This window comes from Haliotis cracherodii, unplaced genomic scaffold (assembly GCF_022045235.1).
Source record: "Haliotis cracherodii isolate W230 unplaced genomic scaffold, xgHalCrac1.p SCAF_9, whole genome shotgun sequence".
NCBI lineage: Eukaryota > Metazoa > Mollusca > Gastropoda > Lepetellida > Haliotidae > Haliotis > Haliotis cracherodii.
In genome coordinates this window covers 13,387,810-13,409,447 of record NW_027266343.1, presented here as the reverse complement: position 1 = coordinate 13,409,447, position 21,638 = coordinate 13,387,810, and the positions used below count along the sequence as shown (strand labels likewise).

Sequence of the window (21,638 nt, the reverse complement as noted above, 5' to 3'; positions counted from 1 at the left end):
ATTATAGTATAATTCAATATTCGTTTGCGGTACCCTGATGTTAATTCGTTTCCATATCATTAGGCAAGCTTCTTTTTCTCGTTGATCATGTATTAGTGAGTATGGTGTTACGCCGCTTTTAGCAATATTCCAGAAATATCACGGCGGGGGACACCAGAAATGGGCTTCACACATTGTACCCAAGTCGGGAATCGAACCGGGTCTTTGGCGTGACGAGCGAACGCTTTGACCACTAGGCTACACGACCGCCCCTGGTTATGTATTAAGAATCGGCCGACTGACATTGGGATCGAACAACAATACTTAGGTTCTTCATTACAAATCTGAAGGTCAATTTTGGTAGAACAAGAATGACAGGTTTAAACTTCATCGGTACACTGGTGTCAAAGAAGAAAAATCGTGTTTTGCAATTATTTACAGGTAACAGTTCTAATTGAGTGTTGTCGCTCTCTATAATATTCTCGTTGTACGACAGCGGCCTATAAATAATCTAGCATGGGTCAGACAAACCAGTGGTTGATATTATGAGCAACGTTCACCGGGATCGGGGTATGATGCAATCTCATTAAAATCAGATATTAGTTGTTCTTTCGCTAAACAAAGATCTGAGGACATCCCATTACGGGTCACGTCAGAACGACCTTTCACACGACCAATCAAAGCGTCGCATAACAGATCATGAAAGTGACTGTCAGAATGTGTTTTCTAATTAAGCAACGTCGAAAACGTTAACATGGGGTATTCCGAACGACAGTTACGGCCCGTACGACTGTTTCCGTCAAAATTCTCGGCTACCTCTCGCTTCAGTGGGATAAACATTTGAACGGAGGACGCGTTGTACAGTACGTGGGAAGCACTGTCATACCATCGCAACAATATACTAGACATTCATTCCGGAATATTCGTTTGTTCAGTTTTAAGTATTTAATCGAGAACGGTATCAGCATATTTTTCAAGCGTAGTCTGAAATGGAAGTCGCCAGTTTGAAACGAGTGCCGTTAAGCTCGAGAAAGCTGCTTTCTAATTGGCTGATGTCGACTTCGTGTTAGTCGTTTCAGTGGTCGGTCAAAGTTCCTGAAAGGTCGTTCTGACGTGATCGTAATGGGATGTCCTCAGATCTTTGTTTAGCGGCAGCGAGAACTTAGAACTGATTTTAATCAGTTTGGGTACGATGACATTTAATACCTAAACATCATATCAGCTCACTAATCCAAATGCTCAACACACACACAGAGCATCCGACCACCATACAATTTATTAATAATATGCAGATATACAAAAATCGAGTGATCTAGAGGACTTTCCATTTTGAGATGTCCATTTTCGGCAGATCCTCACAATCCTTGATCTGGTTTCTGGAAGAAAGACAACTCTTTAAAATAGGCAGTTTGAACAGCCTTCGGATATGAATGGACTGTATACGGACTAAAGTGTTCATTCTGGATTATAAATTCACCTTTCGAGCAAATACTCAAAACAAAAAAAGTGAGTGAGAATGGTTTTACGCCGTTTTTAGCAATATTCCAGCAATATCACGGCGGGGGACACCATAAATTGGCTTCACACATTGTACCCATGTCGGGAATCGAACCCGGATCTTCGGCGTGACGATCTAACACTTTAATCACTAGGCTATCCGACCGCCCCTGTCGGTATAAGGAGTGGATAAACTAAAAACGTTTAGGAGGATACAAGTTTAATTTCTATCGATGTCAGTAATACTGCAACGGGAACACAATAGGTACCACATAAAGTGAGTGAGTGGGTTGAGTTTAACGCTGCACTGAACACATCATTTTTATCTGCAGGTCTAACATTTTCGTAAACTAACACTATCCATTGGGGCCCATCCCGTGGTCCTGGCAATCTTAAATTACCCGCCCTTGATTTTCTTTGACATTTTACCGACCAATCAAACGTCGAGATGAGGAAAAAGACATGGGTAGGGGAGGTAACTCGTATTGCCGAGTAATCAAAGCCACCTCCAGTTTTAAAGGACACTACGACATCCTTTTCTTTTGCGAGTCAGTCAGTTTTTCAACGTTTAACTTCTCGCAAACACTATCGTAACCAATAAGACTGGCCGCTATATTGTTGACATCGACAACCCAACGTTGAAGCTGCTTTGTAACTCGCATTCTGATTGGTACGTTAGACCTAGTAGTGTAGCCAATCAAAATGGCTAAAAGAAATCAAGTGCAGGTAATTTGAGAGAGCGAGAAGGGCGAACGGTTCAAGGGCTGAGTGTAGTTTTACCGAAATAGGGGCCCTAAGATATTGATGTAACAGTATTCCAGTCATATCACGGCGTGTCAGCCTAACGTGGCAGGAAAGCCTCAAGTGATGATGGTCTCAGACCTTCATCACTCTGCAGCTCACGACCACGGGTGTGGTGCTGACAAACCTTGCATTGTGCGCCTCAGACGACGAGGCCATCCGTGCCACCATGTTGGGTTTAAAACCTTGTTATTTGCTGTAATGGACTCGTGAAGATCTGGGGTAGAATAGGTCTTCAGGAATCCTAAAAGGCGACTATGCTTGTAAGCGGTGACAATCTGGAGGGTTATTTGTTACATTCTTTCGGAAACATGACTTTGAACACTTATTTTCAAGGCTACGGGTATTTTAATGTTAAACTAAAAGAAATATTTGTTTCATATATAACTTCCTGTGACCCCTTTTTCGGAATGTTCTCGTCCTTCCAGGAATGTTCTCGTCTCTTGTTACGCGTTGCAAGAGCGCCGTCATGGTTATATGGAGATGGCGCTCGGTTCCAAATGAAAAAAGGGGCATCTACTCTACAGTTGGACTACATCAAATTCTTTAACACAGTAGGTTTATCTCCTAAATGAAGAATATCTTCATAAAAATGACCACAACTCCCTCTAGAATCATTAACAATAAAACGAATGTTCATTCGGCTCAGACCATACATGTATATCGGTTTTGTTTGTTTGATGTTTAACGCCGCACTCAGCAATATTCCAGTTGTATGACGGCGGTCTGTAAATAGTCGTGTCAGGACCAGACAATCCAGTGATTTTGCATGGAGCATCGATACTCGCAATTGCAACACGATGACAAGCATCAACCAAGTCAGCGACCCTATTCTACCCCGGATCTTCACAGTCCGATGAGACCAAAAATGATGAGACCAAAAATGATATAAAAAAAATATTTAAAAAAAATATGTGGATATGCGAAAAGCAGTACATACGTGTCGCTTGTAGACCGGAAGCTGTTTGGCTGTATTTTTGTAATGCCGGTGTGATCACACAGGACCTGGGAAAACGTTACCTTGCGAAGCTCTTCAATTTGCTCTGAAACAAGAAAAGAATGTTGAGATATTAGACGAGAGCAATGTTTCCCTTCTCATTCAACGCGACACTGAACAGTCCATTCCAAAGCAAGTACAGTGACACGAGTGAATAGTGTTCCACGCCGCAGTGAGCAATATTACAGCCAAACTAGGCGGCCTGTAAATATTTGAATAAGTCCAATGACGAAGCATGAACATCGACGCCATCCGGATGACTTGCAATCAGCTAAAAGGAATATTTAGGCTAATAAGTGTAAGTAGAAAAGAATCAGGAGTTCCATCTGTAGATCCCCCCCCCCCCCCCCAAAAGAAAGAAAAAAAAAGAAAAGCAAAAAACAAAACATATAAATCAAAAAAGTAATTCATTCCAAAGAACGGGCCCTCAGTCATAGTGGGTCCAACAGAAAGCTATTACAGGTACAGGTTCGTGTGGAGAGGAATACACGTCTGACTTATCTGTTTGTACATAATCATCACGGATCACTTTCAGTCCAAACCAAATTATTTTGATAATAAACACGTACCTGTTGTGAAACTCACGCTTTCATCAGCCCTTTCATACCAAAATCGGTCGCCATGCTTGAGAGCAGAAAACTGACGCCCGAGGATACAGGCGAATGTCGGCCCGACCAACCCCCCGTTGTATGGCCTCTCACTGATCCCAGCGGTGAAGAGGTCGATGTCATTTGGGTGACTAGTGAACAAGAATAAATGAAACGTTTTTAAGTGTTAAGACGCCATTTCAGTATATTTCACTTAAAGCTGTCAGTAACGGCACATGATGGAAAACAGCTCCAAGAGCATCAGAAAACCAAACAGATGGAAAGTAGCATCATGGCTTTCTAAAGTGAGCGAGTTGTGTTTGCACGGTACTTCAGTAACATCACATCTTCCCGAGGCAAGGGAGTTGACCGACTGTAAAAGTCCAGTTACCGCCCTTGTCGAACTCGACTGGAATATCTGGGCTCGATCGCAGTGCCATCAGTGGATATTACTAGTTATGTCCTTTCAATGTCCTTCCTGTTGACCAATCAGATTCCATCTCTCCTATCACTTGCATTTGCTTTAAACAAAACGGCGGCGCCCAGTCATTTGATCTGATCGATGATCGATGATCAAGATCTCTATTGTAATGAAACGGGTCTTACCTCGCGAAGTGCATTAAATCATGTCAATGAATCTGATCCCGATTACACTGATCACTCTTGACCAAGAGCCGTCGCTGAGCCATTAGCGACGTTCAACTCGACGTTTCACTTTCTCTTTACAATACTCATATTACACTGAGGACCAATCCGTTCGCCGTAAAAGGCGACTAACGGGTTCGGGTGGTTGATGCATGTCATCGTATCCCAATTGCGTGGATCGATGCTCTTGTCGTCAATCACTGGATTGTCTGGTCCAGACTCGATTATTTACTGACCGCCGTCATAAAGCTGGACTATTGCCGAGTGCGGCGTTAAACAACAACAACAACAAAAACAGTTCCGAATCCCAATTCCATGACTGTGTTGATAGCTTAATAACTAAACTCTTAACAGACTGAAAGGAACAGTCACAAGCTTGACAAATCACTCTTGTAGGCCTTGCTGCAACAATCGGATTATTGAACAAATTAACCCATCCGTCACAGGAATCGCTGCAAATCCCTACATTTCAAAACAGACAAACAACTTACTCGTACAGTGACGACAATAATTCCTTTTCTTGACTAGTATGATCGGTCATGTGAGAAAACTTTTGGAACGTTTTCAGTCCACAGAATTTCCTCCATGCGTTGTAGCCAGGCAAGCCATGGTCCCGCCCCCGCTGGATGTTTAACGCTGCAAGGTCCAGTTTGTTGCCATCGGCGTCCTCAAACAGGTGGTCAGTGACCTCAGGGCTCAGGAACCGGTCAACCTTTAGCAGGACAGAAGTTTATTTGATGTTAAATGCCGAATTATTCCAGCTATATGACGGCGGTCAGTAAATAATCGCCTCTGGACCAGACAATCCAGTGATTGACGACAAGAGCATTGATCCATGCAATTGGGATCCATGACATGCATCAACCAAACGGCGAGCCTGACCACCCGATCCCGTAAGTCGCCTCTAAGGACAATCGTGGGTCGCTGAAGACCTATTCTTACTCGGATCTACACGGGTAAGAGGAGAAGTTTATTTACATGAAGTCCTTAAGATTATATATATATATATAGTATACATACACACAAAATTAAACCGTCTTCGAACATATTTTGTAAAGTATGAAACGTTATTACATTACGCATTTTTTTTAATCAACATAATAAAATTGAGGTAATGTGAAGACATTTTCATTGTTATAACACACAGACTTAGAAAAGTTATATTTCAAAACATTTTCATTTTCAAGAATTGGTTGGTTTCTTGTTTTACGCCGCACTCAGCAATATTCCAGCTATATGACGAGTCTGGACCAGACAATTCAGTGTGATATGAGCATCGATCCATGCAATTGGGCTAGATGAAATGCATCAACCTAGTAAGTGAGCCTGACCACCCGATGCCATCAGTCGCCTTTTACGACAAGCAAAGTCGGCTTTTACAGCAAGCATGGGATGCTGAAGACCTATTCTATCCCGGATCTTCATCATCTTTCATCATTCATTCAAGAAAATGGAATTGGTCCCTGCTTCTAATACCACAACCTGGAAATTTTTTTTGCAGTACCTAAAATATCTACCTTCGAATTCGTTTTAACATTATAAATCGTAAAGTGTTTCTGAACTTTCAATTAAACCCGAAAGATTCCTCAGGTCCTAATAGAATCTTTACTATAAGTAATCGTTACCCGTGACCTGATTTGTGATGATGCGGTGTACACAGGGACCACTATTGATATATCTAGCACAATGAGCAATCACCTGTTGACTGGCTATTATAGTGAGTGAGTTTGGTTTAACGTCGCTTTTAACAGTATTCCAGTTATATCGCGGCTTGTCAGATTAATATTGGAGGAAAGCCCAAAGTGATTCAGGTCTCAGACGTTTACCACTTCGGTGAAACCCACGAGCATGGGTATGGTGCTGACAAACCTAGACACATAATTGGGGCAAACCGGGATTCTAACCCACAATCATAGGTTTCTGGCGTGCCCCAACTCTGCACAGCGTTAGACGACTGGGCCAACCGTGTCCCCCAACTGGCTATTATAAGTGCGTTATAAAAGAAATAAATAATAATTATAACATTATCTCTAAATAAACATAGAAATGCGGGTCCGAAACCAAAGTCGTGAGGAAAGAGGTGATCGAATATTAGAAACCCATGCCTACCTTCAAACACTTGTCCTGCGATAGTCCACGCATCCATTGCCTTGTGACGCAGTGGTTTTGGGTCATCATTGCCGTATCGCCAAACGCATCACTGAGCTTTATTGTCACATTGTCACCCAAAGACGTCGCGCCGCGGATCTGTGAATGGCCAAAACGGTAGGCGGCAGTCGCAAATGAGTTCGTGATAGTTGCATCTATGTCCCCGTGCTTGCTTTTCGGAGCTAACAGATCAAGAAGTTCCTTGAGTAAATCGTCTTGATATATGCTTGACTTGGCATCTTCTGAATCGAGCTTGTACTTCTTCATCTCGTCCCCAAGTACGATGGGCAGAAACTCGTTGTAAGTAATCACTTGCATCATCGCGCCTACAATTTTTCGGGTTTCTTGAAAGACTTTCTCGTCGTCGTCCCTCCATGCCTTGTTCATGGCACCTAGTTGCCTGGCAACGGCGTTGTGTTGTCTCAGCCACACAGTGTGGATGCTTGCCAGACCAACCTGTTCGTTCACCCGGACGTCGCCTGAAGAATGTCATTGCAAAAAAAACCACAAATAAACAACGTATCTTTTAATAGCATTGAACATAAGATTAAATCAAACTGGTGTTGAGTAAACACCTCCATGCCCTTAACCTTATACACCTTATGAGCGAGTTGGGTTTAACGCCACTTTATTCCAGTTATGTCACAGCGTGGGAGGGAAGCCCGAAGTGACGTTTACCACTTTGGTGGAACCCTCGAGCACGGGTTTGGTGCCGATAAACCTAGAAACAACCGGTTCGAACCGGGATTCGAACCAACGATCAAGGGAGGTAACTCCGCGACTGGGCCACCCGTGCCTCCGGTACTGAAAAGACATACAGTAACTGATTCTGAAAAATGTTACTTTTCGTAGAACTAAATATTTTTCATGAGGAATTGCAGGACTACAATCATAATTCGAAACTAACCTTTATACAATTCCGTCCTTATGAACCACAGTTCGGAGAACGACATTTCCGACCAGAAACGAGGAGGAGTGTTTTATCTGTGGTATTAGCCGAGAGAAAAGCGGAAAATAGATGTGTAAACTGGGCATAAGCCTTCGTTTCAGTTCTGCACAAATCGTTGAGCACGTGCAGAAGATTACCAAAATCGAAAATGCGGTACGTCTTGTCATTCTTGATAGCAGTACAGCGCTCGGTAATAAGGAGTGAGTGAGTGAGTTGGGTTTAACGCCGCTTTTAACAGTATTCCAGTTATATCCCGGCGTGTCAGCTTAATGTGGGAGGAAAGCCCGAAGTGATGCAGGTCTCAGACGTTTACCACTTCGGTGAAGCCCACGAGCACGGGTATGGTGCTGATAAACCTAGAAACATAATCGGGGCGAACCAGGATTCTAACCGACAATCATAGGTTTCTGGCATGTCCAAGGGATGCAACTCTGCACAGCGAATCGCATCGCCTAAGAGGACCGGGATGAGAGAGGAGACAGATTAATTGAGCATGTCGCAAATGGGGGAAAACTGAGACAGCGACAGTGAATGTCAGTTTAGATTTAGTTCCCCAATGATCAACGAGGACAGTAAGGAACTGAACATATGTGCACCCAAGTCGACGGAGTACAAAAGCGACTGGGCCGTTGCAGTATTCCAGATGACAATATATTTATTTGTTTTTTAACGCCGCATTCGGCAATATTACAGCTATATGACGGCGGTCTGTAAATAATCGAGTCTGGACCAGACAAGCCAGTGATTGACATCATGAGCATCGATCCACACAATTGGGATACGATGACTTGATATTGCACTCAGTCTGTTATTAATAGAAGCGTCAGGGAAGGAAACCGCTAATCCTTGTTGTATTTGTTGTAGCATTATTCTAACTGCTCATCAGCAACCCATGCTTGCCGTAAAAGGCGACTATACTTGCCGTAAAAGGCGACTATACTTGCCGTAAAAGGCGACTATACTTGCCGTAAAAGGCGACTATACTTGCCGTAAAAGGCGACTATACTTGCCGTAAAAGGCGACTATTCTTGCCGTAAAAGGCGACTATTCTTGCCGTAAAAGGCGACTATTCTTGCCGTAAAAGGCGACTATACTTTGCGACTAACGGGATCGGATGGTCAGGCTGGCTGACTTGGTTGATGCCTGTCATCGATCCCAGTTGCGGGATCACTGGATTGTCTGGTCCAGACTCGATTATGTACAGACCGCCTTCATGTAGCTGGAATATTGAGAATAATAGAGTGCGGCGTTAAACAACAAACCAGCCAGCCAACCAACCAATCATTCTATATGAAGGCGGTCTGTAAATATATCGAATCCGAACCAGACAATCTAGTGATGGACATCATGAGCATCGATCTACGCAATTGGGAAACGATTACATGCATGAACCATGTCGGCGATCCCGTTAGTCGTCTCTTACGACAAGCATTGGTTGCTGAAGACCACTTCTAACCCGGATCTTCACCGGTTCACACACAAACCCCATGGACAAAAGCTTATATTATCCGTCGTAATAGTATTACCTGATTTGAAACATTTTGTTGATCCACATGTGTTGACGTTAGAGGGCAATAGATCAGCAGCAGGGCATCCATCGCGACTCGGCATCCTCTGGGATTTCATCAAACCTGGAAGGAACAGATGGTATATCATCGATTGTCCACCTTGTCGCATCCTACAACACATTCCCCGTACCCTCGACTTGCACAAGTCTCTAAGTTATGAGTTTAAATTATGATAATTAATTTTCTAGATTATCTAAATAAGAACAAGGTGTCCCTGTTAGAGACTGGTATCCTGTACTGTGCGCTTATCTAGACTTGACTAAGGATAGAATTACTCGACACCCATGGACATATTCAATACAGCCTTGGAGCAAGGCTACCTGTACCCATTCGCAACCATGGCATCGTTTCTGAAATGATCGCTTATCACCAGTACAGAATTATCTCGCTTATGAGCTTGATGTCGAAACCAATCAACGTGTCTCTTCTGAACGAGACTTAGTGCCATCTTGTTTTGTTTGAACATTTTATTCAGATTGAAATAAATTGGGAACAAGTTATCCAACTTAGGACCCCCGCTCCGTCCATGATCATAAAGTTAGCTTAGCGTTAAGATGTCTACTTTAAAACAGTCACTCTTAATGCAACCAATATCCAATATCCATACAAGCCCCCTCCCCAATCAATATCCAATGATTGGTCTCTGACCACATATACGTATCATTGACACGTGACATACTGCCACGTGATAGCTTGAACGGAAGGAGTGTATTCCCAAAGTATTATCCTACGACTGAACTTATTTCAAAGGATGCTAAACGTTATAAGAAAATTTCATTCATAATTGATCATAATAAGTCTCACCAAGTTGAGGTGCAGTTAAACATTGATTGTCCTACCAACATACACGAAACACGTACCTTGATTAAATTCCCTCAAGGAACCCTGTTCCTCCTTGGACGACCCATACACGTTCGATGCGTCGATGTAAGCCGTGATTTGATTCAACTGTTCAACTGGAGCTGAAGAGTAAGTTAGTGGGGTTTAACGCCCATTTTAACAGTATTTCAGTTACATTATGCTGACATGCTGTGATGTGAGTTGGTTGGTTGGTTGGTTGGTTTGTTGTTTAACGCCGCACTCAGCAATAGTCCAGCTATATGACGGCAATCTGTAAATAATCGAGTCTGGACCAGACAATCCTGTGATTAATGTCATTAGCATGGATCCACGCAATTGGGACGCTCTACCACCAGACCACAGAGGCGGTCTCGAAACACCAATATTAAAACTAAATGCATGACATCCGCGCTAGGGTTACATGCGTGTGCGTGCGTTCGTGCGTGCGTGCGTGCGTGTTCCAAAACAAATGAGGACGAAGTTGCTGGCAAGCGTAGCTATATCACGGCGGTCTACACGGAAACCAGTGGTTGATAGCAAAAGCAGTAGTTAACGCCCCTCTCCTTTATTGTCCAGCTTTATGACAAAGGACTGTTAAACTGGCCTGCCCGATCCAGAATCGATTGATTCATGTGAACAATGAAACACGTCGTTGGGGTCCGAGGACATCTTGACTGCAATGTACCTTCATAATGCTTTGCAAAAACCTATATTTCGTTATTGCCATTTCACGTCCTCCAAATACATCTTCCCGAGGCAAGTGAGTTAACTGACTATAAAAGTACAGTTTCCACCTTTGCCGAACTAGGCTGGTATTATGGAGTTACATTTTGGCTGGACTAACGAGTCTATGCAGTCCAATCAAAATCGCGCAACGAAATCGAAGTCCGGTTTGTCAACTGTCATGCAGATTCCGGTCGATTGCAGGATTTGCAAAGCATACGTGCCGCCAACTCGTTGTCAACAGATATTTTACGAATAGTTTTATGTTTTTAATCAAGGCGCTCACGTGATTTGATGCACTTCGCGATGTAAGACCCATTTTAGCATTATATAGATCTTGAGTTTTGATCAGATCGTCTTGACTGGGCGCCGCCATTTTGTTTGAAGCAAATGCAAGTAATGCGAAAGGTGGAATCTGATTGGTCCATAGGGGAGGCTTAGAAGGGACGACATAACTCATAATAGCCACTGGTGGCGCCCCGATCGAGCCCAGGAATTCCAGCCTAGTTCGGCAAGTGTGGGAACTGGACTTTATAGTCAGTTAACTATCTTGCCTCGGGAAAATGTCCAAATATAGAATTAAGGCGACTTTTAAATGCTGAATGTTTGTATGTGTATTAAAAGTCGTTTTTGCAGGAATAAGGCCCATATCCGATACGTTTAATACAAGCAGCATACTTCAATTCAACCAACATCTGCTTGAGCCCAGGCGGAAAAGTGAAACTTCAGTTGACCACGTACTAATCTCACAATCTGTATTTTCCACTTGCACCGACCGAGCAAAACTAAAGCAGTTAAGCTTCTTCTTTCTTGTTGGTCCATTGAAGACAGGGTCGGTGGGCAATAAGGGTATGGGGAAGCAAGTTCTGAAAAATAATATTTATTGTCCTTTTAATATTTTGTGGCTGCATATTGTTTTGCAATACGTTGCAGCTCTTTTCTAATTTCGGATGCGACAGTTGTATGACCCCATATCGAAAAAAGACCCGCCACGTGACAAGATTTACGATGTATCGAACTGATTTATTCAATCGAGCCAAGGATGATAATTACCAACGAAATCACTAAAAACGCAAAATGTCCAAGAAATGGGCTTCACAAAGTATGCAAGAGCGTGGCATACTCACTCGTATGAGTAAATTGCTTTCACAGCATACTCGGTAACGCTTTTCAGTTTGTCTTCACAGCAGGCATATGGCTTTACGTCGTTTCCTGTCATATAGGGTTAGAGAATATAATAAGGAAAATGTAATAAGGAAAATGCATTGGTGAGGTATAGGCGAGATGAAATGGGGTTTTACCTCGTGGTCAAGATCATAGCACTTTTATAACGACGTGCATATGCACGCGGGTGTGGCTGCCTTTAATAGGCTATGCTAAAGCCGGTTTGTCAGCCAGCTCACTGGAATATCATGCCCCAGTTTACATGGATACCAGTCCTTGTTCCATCCCTTTAGAGCCGAGCGCCAGGAAGGATAAACATCATATTCGTGTGAAGAAATCGACATCCGGTTCGTGAACTGATTGCAGGATTTACAAAGCATGTGCACCGTCAGCTTTGCGTCGACATATAGTTTGAAAATCTTTATGTTTTTCATCAATGTCCTTGCGTGATTTGAGGCGCTTCGTTAGGTAAGACCTATTTTATTCCAATATAGATTTTGATTATTGATCAGATCGCCTTGATTTCGCGCCGCCTTTTAGTTTGAAGCAAATGTTTGTGATATGAGAGGTTAAATTTGATTGGTCAATAGGAGGGCCATAGAAGGGGCATAACTCGTAATATCCACTGGTGACGCTTCGATCGAGCCCAGAAATTCTAATCAAGTTCGGCAAGTGTGGAAACTGGACCTTTTCTCCCTTGCCTAGGGAAGGGATGACACGGCCGGGAATCGAACCACCGACCTTCCGCTCTCAAGGAAGACGCTCTATCCACTTGTCCACGGAAGCGGTCCCAGCAGGGTTAGAACTTAACACTTGCCCGCTAGCCCGGGGCTAGTACACAATGCAGGCTAGTACAAATTTCTCACTTTCCCTTCGTTTTAGTATTACAGAGGCTCTTTATCTTCACCCGGGCTGGCGAAGCTTTTGAATTTAGTTCTAGCCCTGGCGGTGGAAAACGTACCGAAATGTGATGAGTGGTATCTCACTTATATCGCGACCTGTCAGCTTAATGTGCGAGCAAATCGCAAAGCGGTGCCAGTGTTAGGCGTTTACCATTGGTACAGTACTGAAGAAAGCAAAGGATTATAACGAGGGCGACACTGGGATACGATCCCATGCTCAGCAGATCATGGCATACCTAAGGGGCGTAACTCTGGCTGAATTGCCTCAGACGAAAATTACATAACTGTCCACCTTGACGTCATGATATAACCGTGAGATTCATTCATCATTCTTTAATATTTCTTTCAAAGTTTGCTGAAGAAACCTTGCATCGCTGCCCAAATTGAAAATGCATATTGAATGAGTTACTGTTTTCATCGCCTATTCCATCTACTTCGTGGCGGCATGTCGAATCTGGTCCAGGAAAACAATGGTTTACAGCATGAGTACCGATATTCCATATTCATATTCCAATAAACTCTCACAAAGTGAATGTCAATTCTTAATATAAATAGAGGTGCACTGACCAATCTTTTCGGCCTGCACAGGGGTGAAGGTGATGTCGTGGTCTAGGAACTGCCCCCATTGCATCAACATGTGCGTGACGCCAGCATCCTCCACCACCTCAGTGCCAGCAGTGTGGAACCGTCGACTCACTTCCCGGGCGCTGGGCAGCGGTCCTTTCTTGCCCTTCAAGCGTGGTTGACTTTCTTCTGCAGTATAGTCAATGGCCGTCTCAGATTGTCAAACAGGAGATATAGAAGAGAAACGACTTGCATATATCTGTCTTACAAAGATCGATAAAGGGCTGAAGACAAATTCGCTATTCCCAGCCATCTTTTGAATTATGAATAAGCTTAAATGTGTGTGAAAACAGTATGTCCCAGTCCTGGAGAATTGCAAGGTTTACGTGTTTGGCACAGGGAAAAAACCCTTCACTAATTTTAACTTGTTGAAAGGTAAATAATTCTTTTTTTCAAAAGCAGCAAATTCCACCAGTTAAGCATGTTTTGTTTAACACCGCATTCTGCAGCACTTATCCAGCAATATGAAGGCGGTCTGTAAATAAATCTGTGGACCACGCAATCCAGTGATTGACATGAGTGTCGTTTTACGCCATTGGGATGCGATGACATGCATCAACCAAGTCAGCGAGTCTGGCCACAGGATCGCGTTAGTTGAAGACCAATTCTACTAAACAGTCATGAGAAACATCAATTAATATTCTTATTCAAATATCCCCCATAAGTACCACACTACTCCAAAAGGAACTGAGAACATAACATGAACATACCGATGAACTGACTGCGGCAATAATAACAGCCTATAAAATGTACATTTGATTACATATGTACCATTAGTAGCAGTACAGTGCGCAGTCGTGTAACATAGTTTACACTGAGTGAGTTGTGTTTAACGCCCCTTTGAACAGTATTCCTGTTAATTAGCACTGGTGAGGTAAGGTGAAATGAGATTTATCACTGCGTTCAAGATTATTGCACTTATATCGGGTAGCCTAGTGGTTAAAGCGTTCGCTCGTCACGCTGAAGACCCGGGTTCGATTCCCGACGGGTACGATGTGTGAAGCCTGTTTCTGGTGTCCCATGCCGTGATTTTGCTGGAATATTGCTAAAAGCGGCGTAAAACAAAAATTCACTCACCCACTATTGCACGCACATAACGACGTGCATACGGGTGAGTTATATCGCGGCGTGCCAGCTTAATGTGGGAGGAAAGCCTGAAGTGATGCAGGTCGTAGACGTTTACCACTTCGGTGAAACCCACGAGCACGGGTATGGTGCTGACAAACCAAGAAACATAAATCGCGGCGAACCGGGATTCGAACCCACAATCATAGATTTCTGGCGTGCACAAGGGACGCAACACTGCACAGCGAATCGCGGCGCCTCAGACGACTGGGCCACCCGTGCCCCCCACCACGGGTTAGTGTAGGTTTACCGAAATGCGAGTCAGCAAGCCTGACCACCCGATCCGGTTTGTCGTCTTTAACGACAAGCAAAGTCACCTTTTATGGCAAGCATGGGTTGCTGAAGACCTATTCTACCCCGGATCTTCACTGGTAGACTTATGAAGTTCATCTCTACTTACTATCACTATACTCAGGGGGTAGATATCGTCGGAATGGCTGATTTGCCGCTCCCCAATGCGGATGGTCCAGGTTGTTACAGCTGCCGTCGGGAGTACGATAGAGGTCCTCTTCAGAACACTCAAATACCGCGGGACAGTCTGCCTTTTTCTTAGCACGCTTAACCTCTTCTTTTGACGCTTTTGGGTGTCTAAACAGGATATTGACATTGTTGGTTGCGTATTCAGCAATATTCCAGCTGTTCCATTACTGTGGTTTAAATAATCTGGATAAAATCATGGCTTCTTTGTCTTTGACTGGGCATTTAGCCGACTGTTTAACACCACTTGTCAAGGACGGCTCTTCTCCCTCTCTCCCACCCTTTGATAAAACAATTTCACGGAAAACGAAGGTCTTTTACCACGGAGACATGGAAGAAACTATGAAATTAACAACTTATAAAAACATTATGATGACGTCACGCCATTTTTCTTGCAGTTGTTTCTGAACCAGGTATTCACTAGCCATTCTGAACATTCATTTTAAACAAGTATAACTGATGCATTTTTCATTATGCCAAAATATGGAAGGATTATATATCAACCTTAATAATTGAAAGGTTTAAGCCAGAGAATCTCAAATCTGTTCATTCCGAAAGTTTCCGAAAGAATCAGATTGTCGTGATGTTCTCATGATTTATGCTGTCCTTTTTATGTTATTCTATGCATTGTACGTACGCGTGATTTTGTAGCTTTGCGTTCAAACAAACGAACATCTAGAAAAGTAATGGTGCTGACAAACCTTGAAACAATCGGTGCGAACCGGGATTCGTGGGTTTGAGACCCGGTTCGCCCAGATAATAGGTTTCTGGCGTGCCCAATGGACGCAACTCTGTATAGCGAACTGCGGCGCCCGTGCTTCTGATATACATGTGTAGAAAAACTGATATCAAACTATGAGGGGATGCGGCAACCACAGCGACTACCCAACCATCACACGGCAACCACAGCGACTACCCAACCATCACACGGCAACCACAGCGACTACCCAACCATCATACGGCAACGACACCGTCTGCCCAACCATCACACGGCAACGACTGCCCAACTCTCACACGACAACTACAGCTGCAGCCCAACCATCACACGACAACCACAGCTACAACAATCATCACACGGCAACCACAGCTACAACAATCATCACACGGCAACCACAGCGACTGCCCAACCTTCACACGGCAACCACAGCGACTGCCCAACCATCACACGGCAACCACAGCGACTGCCCAACCATCACACGGCAACCAGATACATTTGTCTGTTTGACGCCGCACTCATATTCCAGCTATATGACGGCGGTCAGTAATAGCGATATAGTCCGTATAGTCTATAGTAAGTAACTCCCTTGCCTCGGGAAGATGGGTCTCACAACGTTTCATCATAAAGTCTACTTACTTTTTCAGAAACTTTCTTAAGTTTTTGCGTTCCTGCTTCTGGTCTTTCGACCTGGTGATCGATTTAAAGCTGCTTCGCACCAGTCCAAAATGAAAGTTGAACGAGGAATTGATAACCCGACTAGGCTGCTTTGCATCACTGCCGGACAAGGCTGAAATCGAAGTTTTAATTTGGGAATTAAGAATTCAACGCCAGTGTTTAAGTTATGTCACGATGTGAATATTTGATGTGGGAGCAAAACCCGAAGTAATGCAGGTCTCAGACGTTTACCTTTGGTAAAACCTCCAAACTGGGTTAAAGTACTGACAAACCAACGATCATCAGGTCGGGCCAGGATTCCAACCCATGATGATAGGATTCTGGCACGTTTAGGGGACGCTACTCTGCATAGCGAATTGCTGCGTCTCAGGGATCGAGATATACATGTTAAAGACATGATAGTTTATCGGTCGCATCACAACATCCTTTCATTTTGTTTGTTTGTTGTTTAACGTCGCACTCAGCAATATTCCAGCTATATGACGGCGGTCTGTAAAATAATCGAGTCTGGACCAGACAATCCAGTAATTGACATCATGAGCATCGACCCACGCAATTAGGATCGATGGCATGTATCAATCAAGTCAGCGAGCCCGACCATCCGATCCCGTTGGTCGCCTTTTAATTTACGACAAGCATGGTCGCCTTTTACGGCAAGTATGGGTTGTTGAAGACCTATTCTACCACGGAATCTTCACGGGTACACTGAATTAATACGCAATACCCTACATGTGAACATTATGACTGAACACAGCTCCAGGGAGACGCGAAGCATGGGACCCGTGAAGGTCCGGGATGGAATAGGTCTTCAGCAAGGCGACTTAACGGGATCGTGTGGTCAGGCTTGCTGACTTGGTTGACGCATGTCATCGATCCCAATTGCGTGGATCGATGCTTATGGTATCAATCACTGGATTGTCTGGTCTAGACTCGATTATTTACAAACCGCCGTCAGATAGCTGGAATATTGCTGAGTGCGGCGTAAAACAACAAAGAACCAGCCAACCAGCAGCAAGGAATGTGTAAAACTTGGTTAAACCCTCGGCATGGCGACGAAGCAATCGTTGAATTCGAATCGAGGAGTAGCAGGTCCTGACATGACAAAAGGGACACAACTCTGTCGCAATGAAATTATGTGTTAATTTCATATAGGACTGCACGATTACTTTGTAATGAATTATTTGCATAGTAAACGTCGGTTCTATGGCTAAACGTCAACTACCCGCAAGAAGAATACTTGAATACAAAGAATACAAACGATACTCAATTATCTTCTACTTACGGCAAAATAGTATGTGTATGAAAATAAAATTCTTGGAAAAAAAGATACATATAATGGCTATGTTAAGGAGCTAGAGTTTCAAGTACAACTTATTAACAAACATTCTTAACAGAAAATGGACCATGTAATAATGGACTGAATATCAGAATATCTGCCCAAGTAATGTCTACAAAGCCTGCACATACATTCACTATAATAATAACAATCATCATCATCATCATCATAATCATCATCATCATAATAATAATACCTGCAAGAAGGAAGAGAAGGAACTGAGTTTGAAGAAGCAGGGAAACTGTTGCGACCATTCTCTGCAAAAAAAGATAAGTTTAGACACGTAACGTGAGTATGGTTTTACGCTGGTTTTTCGCCGCTTTTAAGCATTAGTCCAGCAATATCACGGCGGGGGACACCAGAAGACATGTGGGGAAGGTAATACTGGTTGATGTAGCGCGTGTGGCCGCGCATCCAGAGTCAACAGGTAAGAGTACGGGTATCTTAATCCCGAGGTACATCTATCAAATCATATATTTGTCATATCAAATTCAAGTATATTTAAGGGAAGATAAATAGTTTGCATTGTTGTATTTAATATACAATGTATCCATGTTATATAGTCAAAAGCAAATTTTGTCATGTAGACATGTACATACAAAGATGTTTATTTGGCATCGTGGGTTTGCGCCGTTTGTTGTGTTAGCGGAGAAACATTCAAGACGGACAGAAAAAAACTAAAAAACTTGAGTCAGTGCATCACAGCTCACATCACAATCTCAAATCCAGTTTGGCCTTAGGCCGGCGCCACCACTCGCTATAGCAACTGGCTTTTGATTCTATTGCCTTACATGGCAAATGAATGTTTTAAATAAACAAGAACCTAATCAGTGAGGGGTCACTATTTCTCTGTATTCGACTCTGGTAAACATGACTAACCGCTGGTTGGTGTCTATTTTCTGCTGCAATATTCAAAACAGTGAGTTGGCTTGAACGGCACATGTGTATCGACTTTTTGAAATGACTACAGCGATGTTGTTTGAAAAAAGATGATTTGTTTAACGCCGCACTGAGCAATGTACTACCTATGTGACGGCGCTCTGTAAATATCTCACGCACGCACGCAGGCACGCACGCACGCACGCACGCACGTAGCTTCGTTTCTTATAATCAAAAACTTATAAAAACACAAAATGAGTCCTTCATTGAGTATATCACAGTACTATCCAGAGTGAGTGAGTGAGTTATCCAGAGTGAGTGAGTGAGTTGGGTTTAACGCCGCTTTTAACAGTATTCCAGTTATATCACGGCGTGTCAGCTTAATGTGGAAGGAAAGCCCGAGGTGATGCAGGTCTCAGACGTTTACCACTTCGGTGAAACCCAAGAACACGGGTATGGTGCTGACAAACCTAGAAACAATTGGGAAGAACCGGGATTCGAACCCAAAATCATAGGTTTCTGCCATGCCCAAGGGACGCAACACTGCACAGCGAATCGCGGGGCCTTAGACGACTGGGCCACACGTGCCCCCGCCACTATAAGAAGAAAGTATCTCTCGCCATTTAACACTGAATATCCACCTCTTATAAAATTCACACAGCTAATGCAAACAGGTAATAATCTTGTCTTTCATAATATGAGTTATTACAAAGCAAAAACCTACAAATTAAGAAATACCTTATACCTTTGTTTCGTGTATGACATGTTATGATATATGCATTTTAATCCAGCATGCGTGATTTTTCAAGCTATTTTAATGTATTATGGGCCGGTGGTCGGTAATGGAAACATTTCTGTCGATTCCCTAACCTTGATTTTTGAAACATAACATTTAACAGTCAGCAATGATAATTTTTATAATGTGCAAGTCATTGATATTCCTATTGTAAATACAAGATGCCACTGTCTTCCTTCCTGCTGAGTCTTACTTCTTAATCACGGGTAACATTTCTTGGGATGTGGGATGAGACGTTCAACAATTTACACCAGTACTGGACACATTTATGGTAGCAATAAATATAAATCCCACGTCTCCCTGAGTCAGCTAAAGCTGCCCTACTCCGTACGTGTCTAACAACACCCAATACATATTTACAAAACCTATTATAAAATCTATCAATAACAGCTCTTTCTTGGAAGCCCCACACCAATTCATGTGAAAGTGGTTTGTTTTACAATCAAACTTAAATGATATATTTACAGGAATATTTGGGTATTTATGCTGTCACTTCTTAATACCAGAGGTTTAATGGCTTTTGATACAATATATACACAAATAACACTCAAATAACTAACTGAGGACTAACATAGTTAAAAAATGAACTTCAAAGTCTTACGATATCGCTTCAGCCGTGATGACACTTACGCCGTCTCTGCAGGAAATGAATACATGCGCTAACTACGTGCGCGTAACTGCCAACCTTTATGATCTGTAAATCACGCTGTGCACGTAATTAACATGCGATGATGCTGAGGTGCCACGCTTACAGGCCAAATGAGTTCCACCAAGGTCATGCTTTTATTATTGTGAGTGAGGGAACATAAATTGCTTCAGGTCGCAGCAACTTTTATAATTTTAAGGGATAATAGATTTTCGAAGATGAATTGACATTTGAAATAAATTATTTCTGGAATTGAGATTATCACCTTTGAAAGAATTTTATTCAATAATCCCAGGTGTAATTCCATTCAGGTAAAAATATTAGTACTCCTATTAGTCGAATGTTAGTCCTGTTAGTCGAATGTTAGTCCTATTAGTCGAATGTTGCTCCAGTCTATTTGAGAAGGTGAGGTGAGGTGAAATGGGGTTTAACGTCGCGTCCAATATTATCGCACTTATATAGCGACGTGCATGTACGTGTGTGTGCTTGTGTGGCTGCTTGTACTAGTCCGGACTGATGCCGATTTAAAGTGCTAGCTCACTGAGATACCATGCCGCAGTTTAACATGAATACCCCACTCAGACACAGTATACTGACTCCGAGCCGACCAGTCCTTGTTTTAGCCCCTTAATGCCGAGCGACAGACAGGGTAACAACAAGTACCATCTTTAAACGTCTTTTGGAATGACGCGGCCGGGGATCGAACCCCGGGCCTTCCGCTCTCCGGGCTGACGCTCTACCACTAGACCACGGAGGCGGTCCTATTTAAGAAGAGTTGCAAGGCCACCGGGGCGGAGTGATAGACGGTAAACTCCTATAAGTCGAATGTTACTCCTAGTCGACGCTACGCATCAAAGCTGTCGCAGCGCATGTACAATAGCGAACCAGTCTATTTGAGAAGAGTTGCAAGGCCACCGGAGCGGAGTGATAGACGGTATACTCCTATAAATCGAATGTTGCTCCTAGTGGACGCTACGCATCACAGCTGTCGCAGCGCATGTGCACTCGAGAACCAGTCTATTTGAGAAGAGTTGCAAGGCCACCGGGCGGACTGATAGACGGCATACTCCTATAAGTCGAATGTTGCTCCTAATCGACGCTACGCATCAAAGCTGTCGCAGCGCATGTACACTAGAGAACTAGTCTATTTGAGAAGAGTTGCAAGGCCACCGGGCGGACTGATAGACGGCATACTCCTATAAGTCGAATGTTTCTCCTAGTTGACGCTACGCATCAAAGCTGTCGCAGCGCATGTACAATAGATAACTAGTCTATTTGAGAAGAGTTGCAAGGCCACCGGACGGACTGATAGACGGCATACTCCTATAAGTCGTAAGTTACTCCTAGAACGATAGAACGAGGCGAAAAAGCGATAACACGAGACAAGAAAGCGGTAACTCGAGACGAGAAAGCAATACCACGAGACGAGAAAGCGATAACACGAGAAGAAAAAGCGATAACACGAGAGGAGAAAGCGAAAGAGCCATAAAACGATAGAACGAGGCGAAAAAGCGATAACACGAGACGAGAAAACGATATATACCACGAGACGAGAAAGCGAT

The 21,638-nt window shown here is 43.3% G+C and overlaps 1 protein-coding gene across 1 annotated transcript; it reads right to left on the bottom strand.

Moving 5' to 3' along the window:
* Positions 1-1,291: 1,291 nt before the first annotated feature.
* Positions 1,292-18,009, bottom strand: LOC139453223 (salivary peroxidase/catechol oxidase-like). Its single transcript, XM_071234852.1, has 13 exons — positions 17,952-18,009; positions 16,381-16,531; positions 14,950-15,137; positions 13,368-13,553; positions 11,862-11,946; positions 11,476-11,600; positions 10,032-10,133; positions 9,130-9,234; positions 6,616-7,133; positions 4,998-5,218; positions 3,844-4,013; positions 3,218-3,320; positions 1,292-1,355 (listed from the first exon to the last, which is right to left on the bottom strand). The coding sequence occupies exons 1-13, from the start codon at positions 18,007-18,009 to the stop codon at positions 1,292-1,294; spliced, it is 2,076 nt and encodes a 691-aa protein (XP_071090953.1).
* Between the last annotated feature and the right edge of the window lie 3,629 nt (positions 18,010-21,638).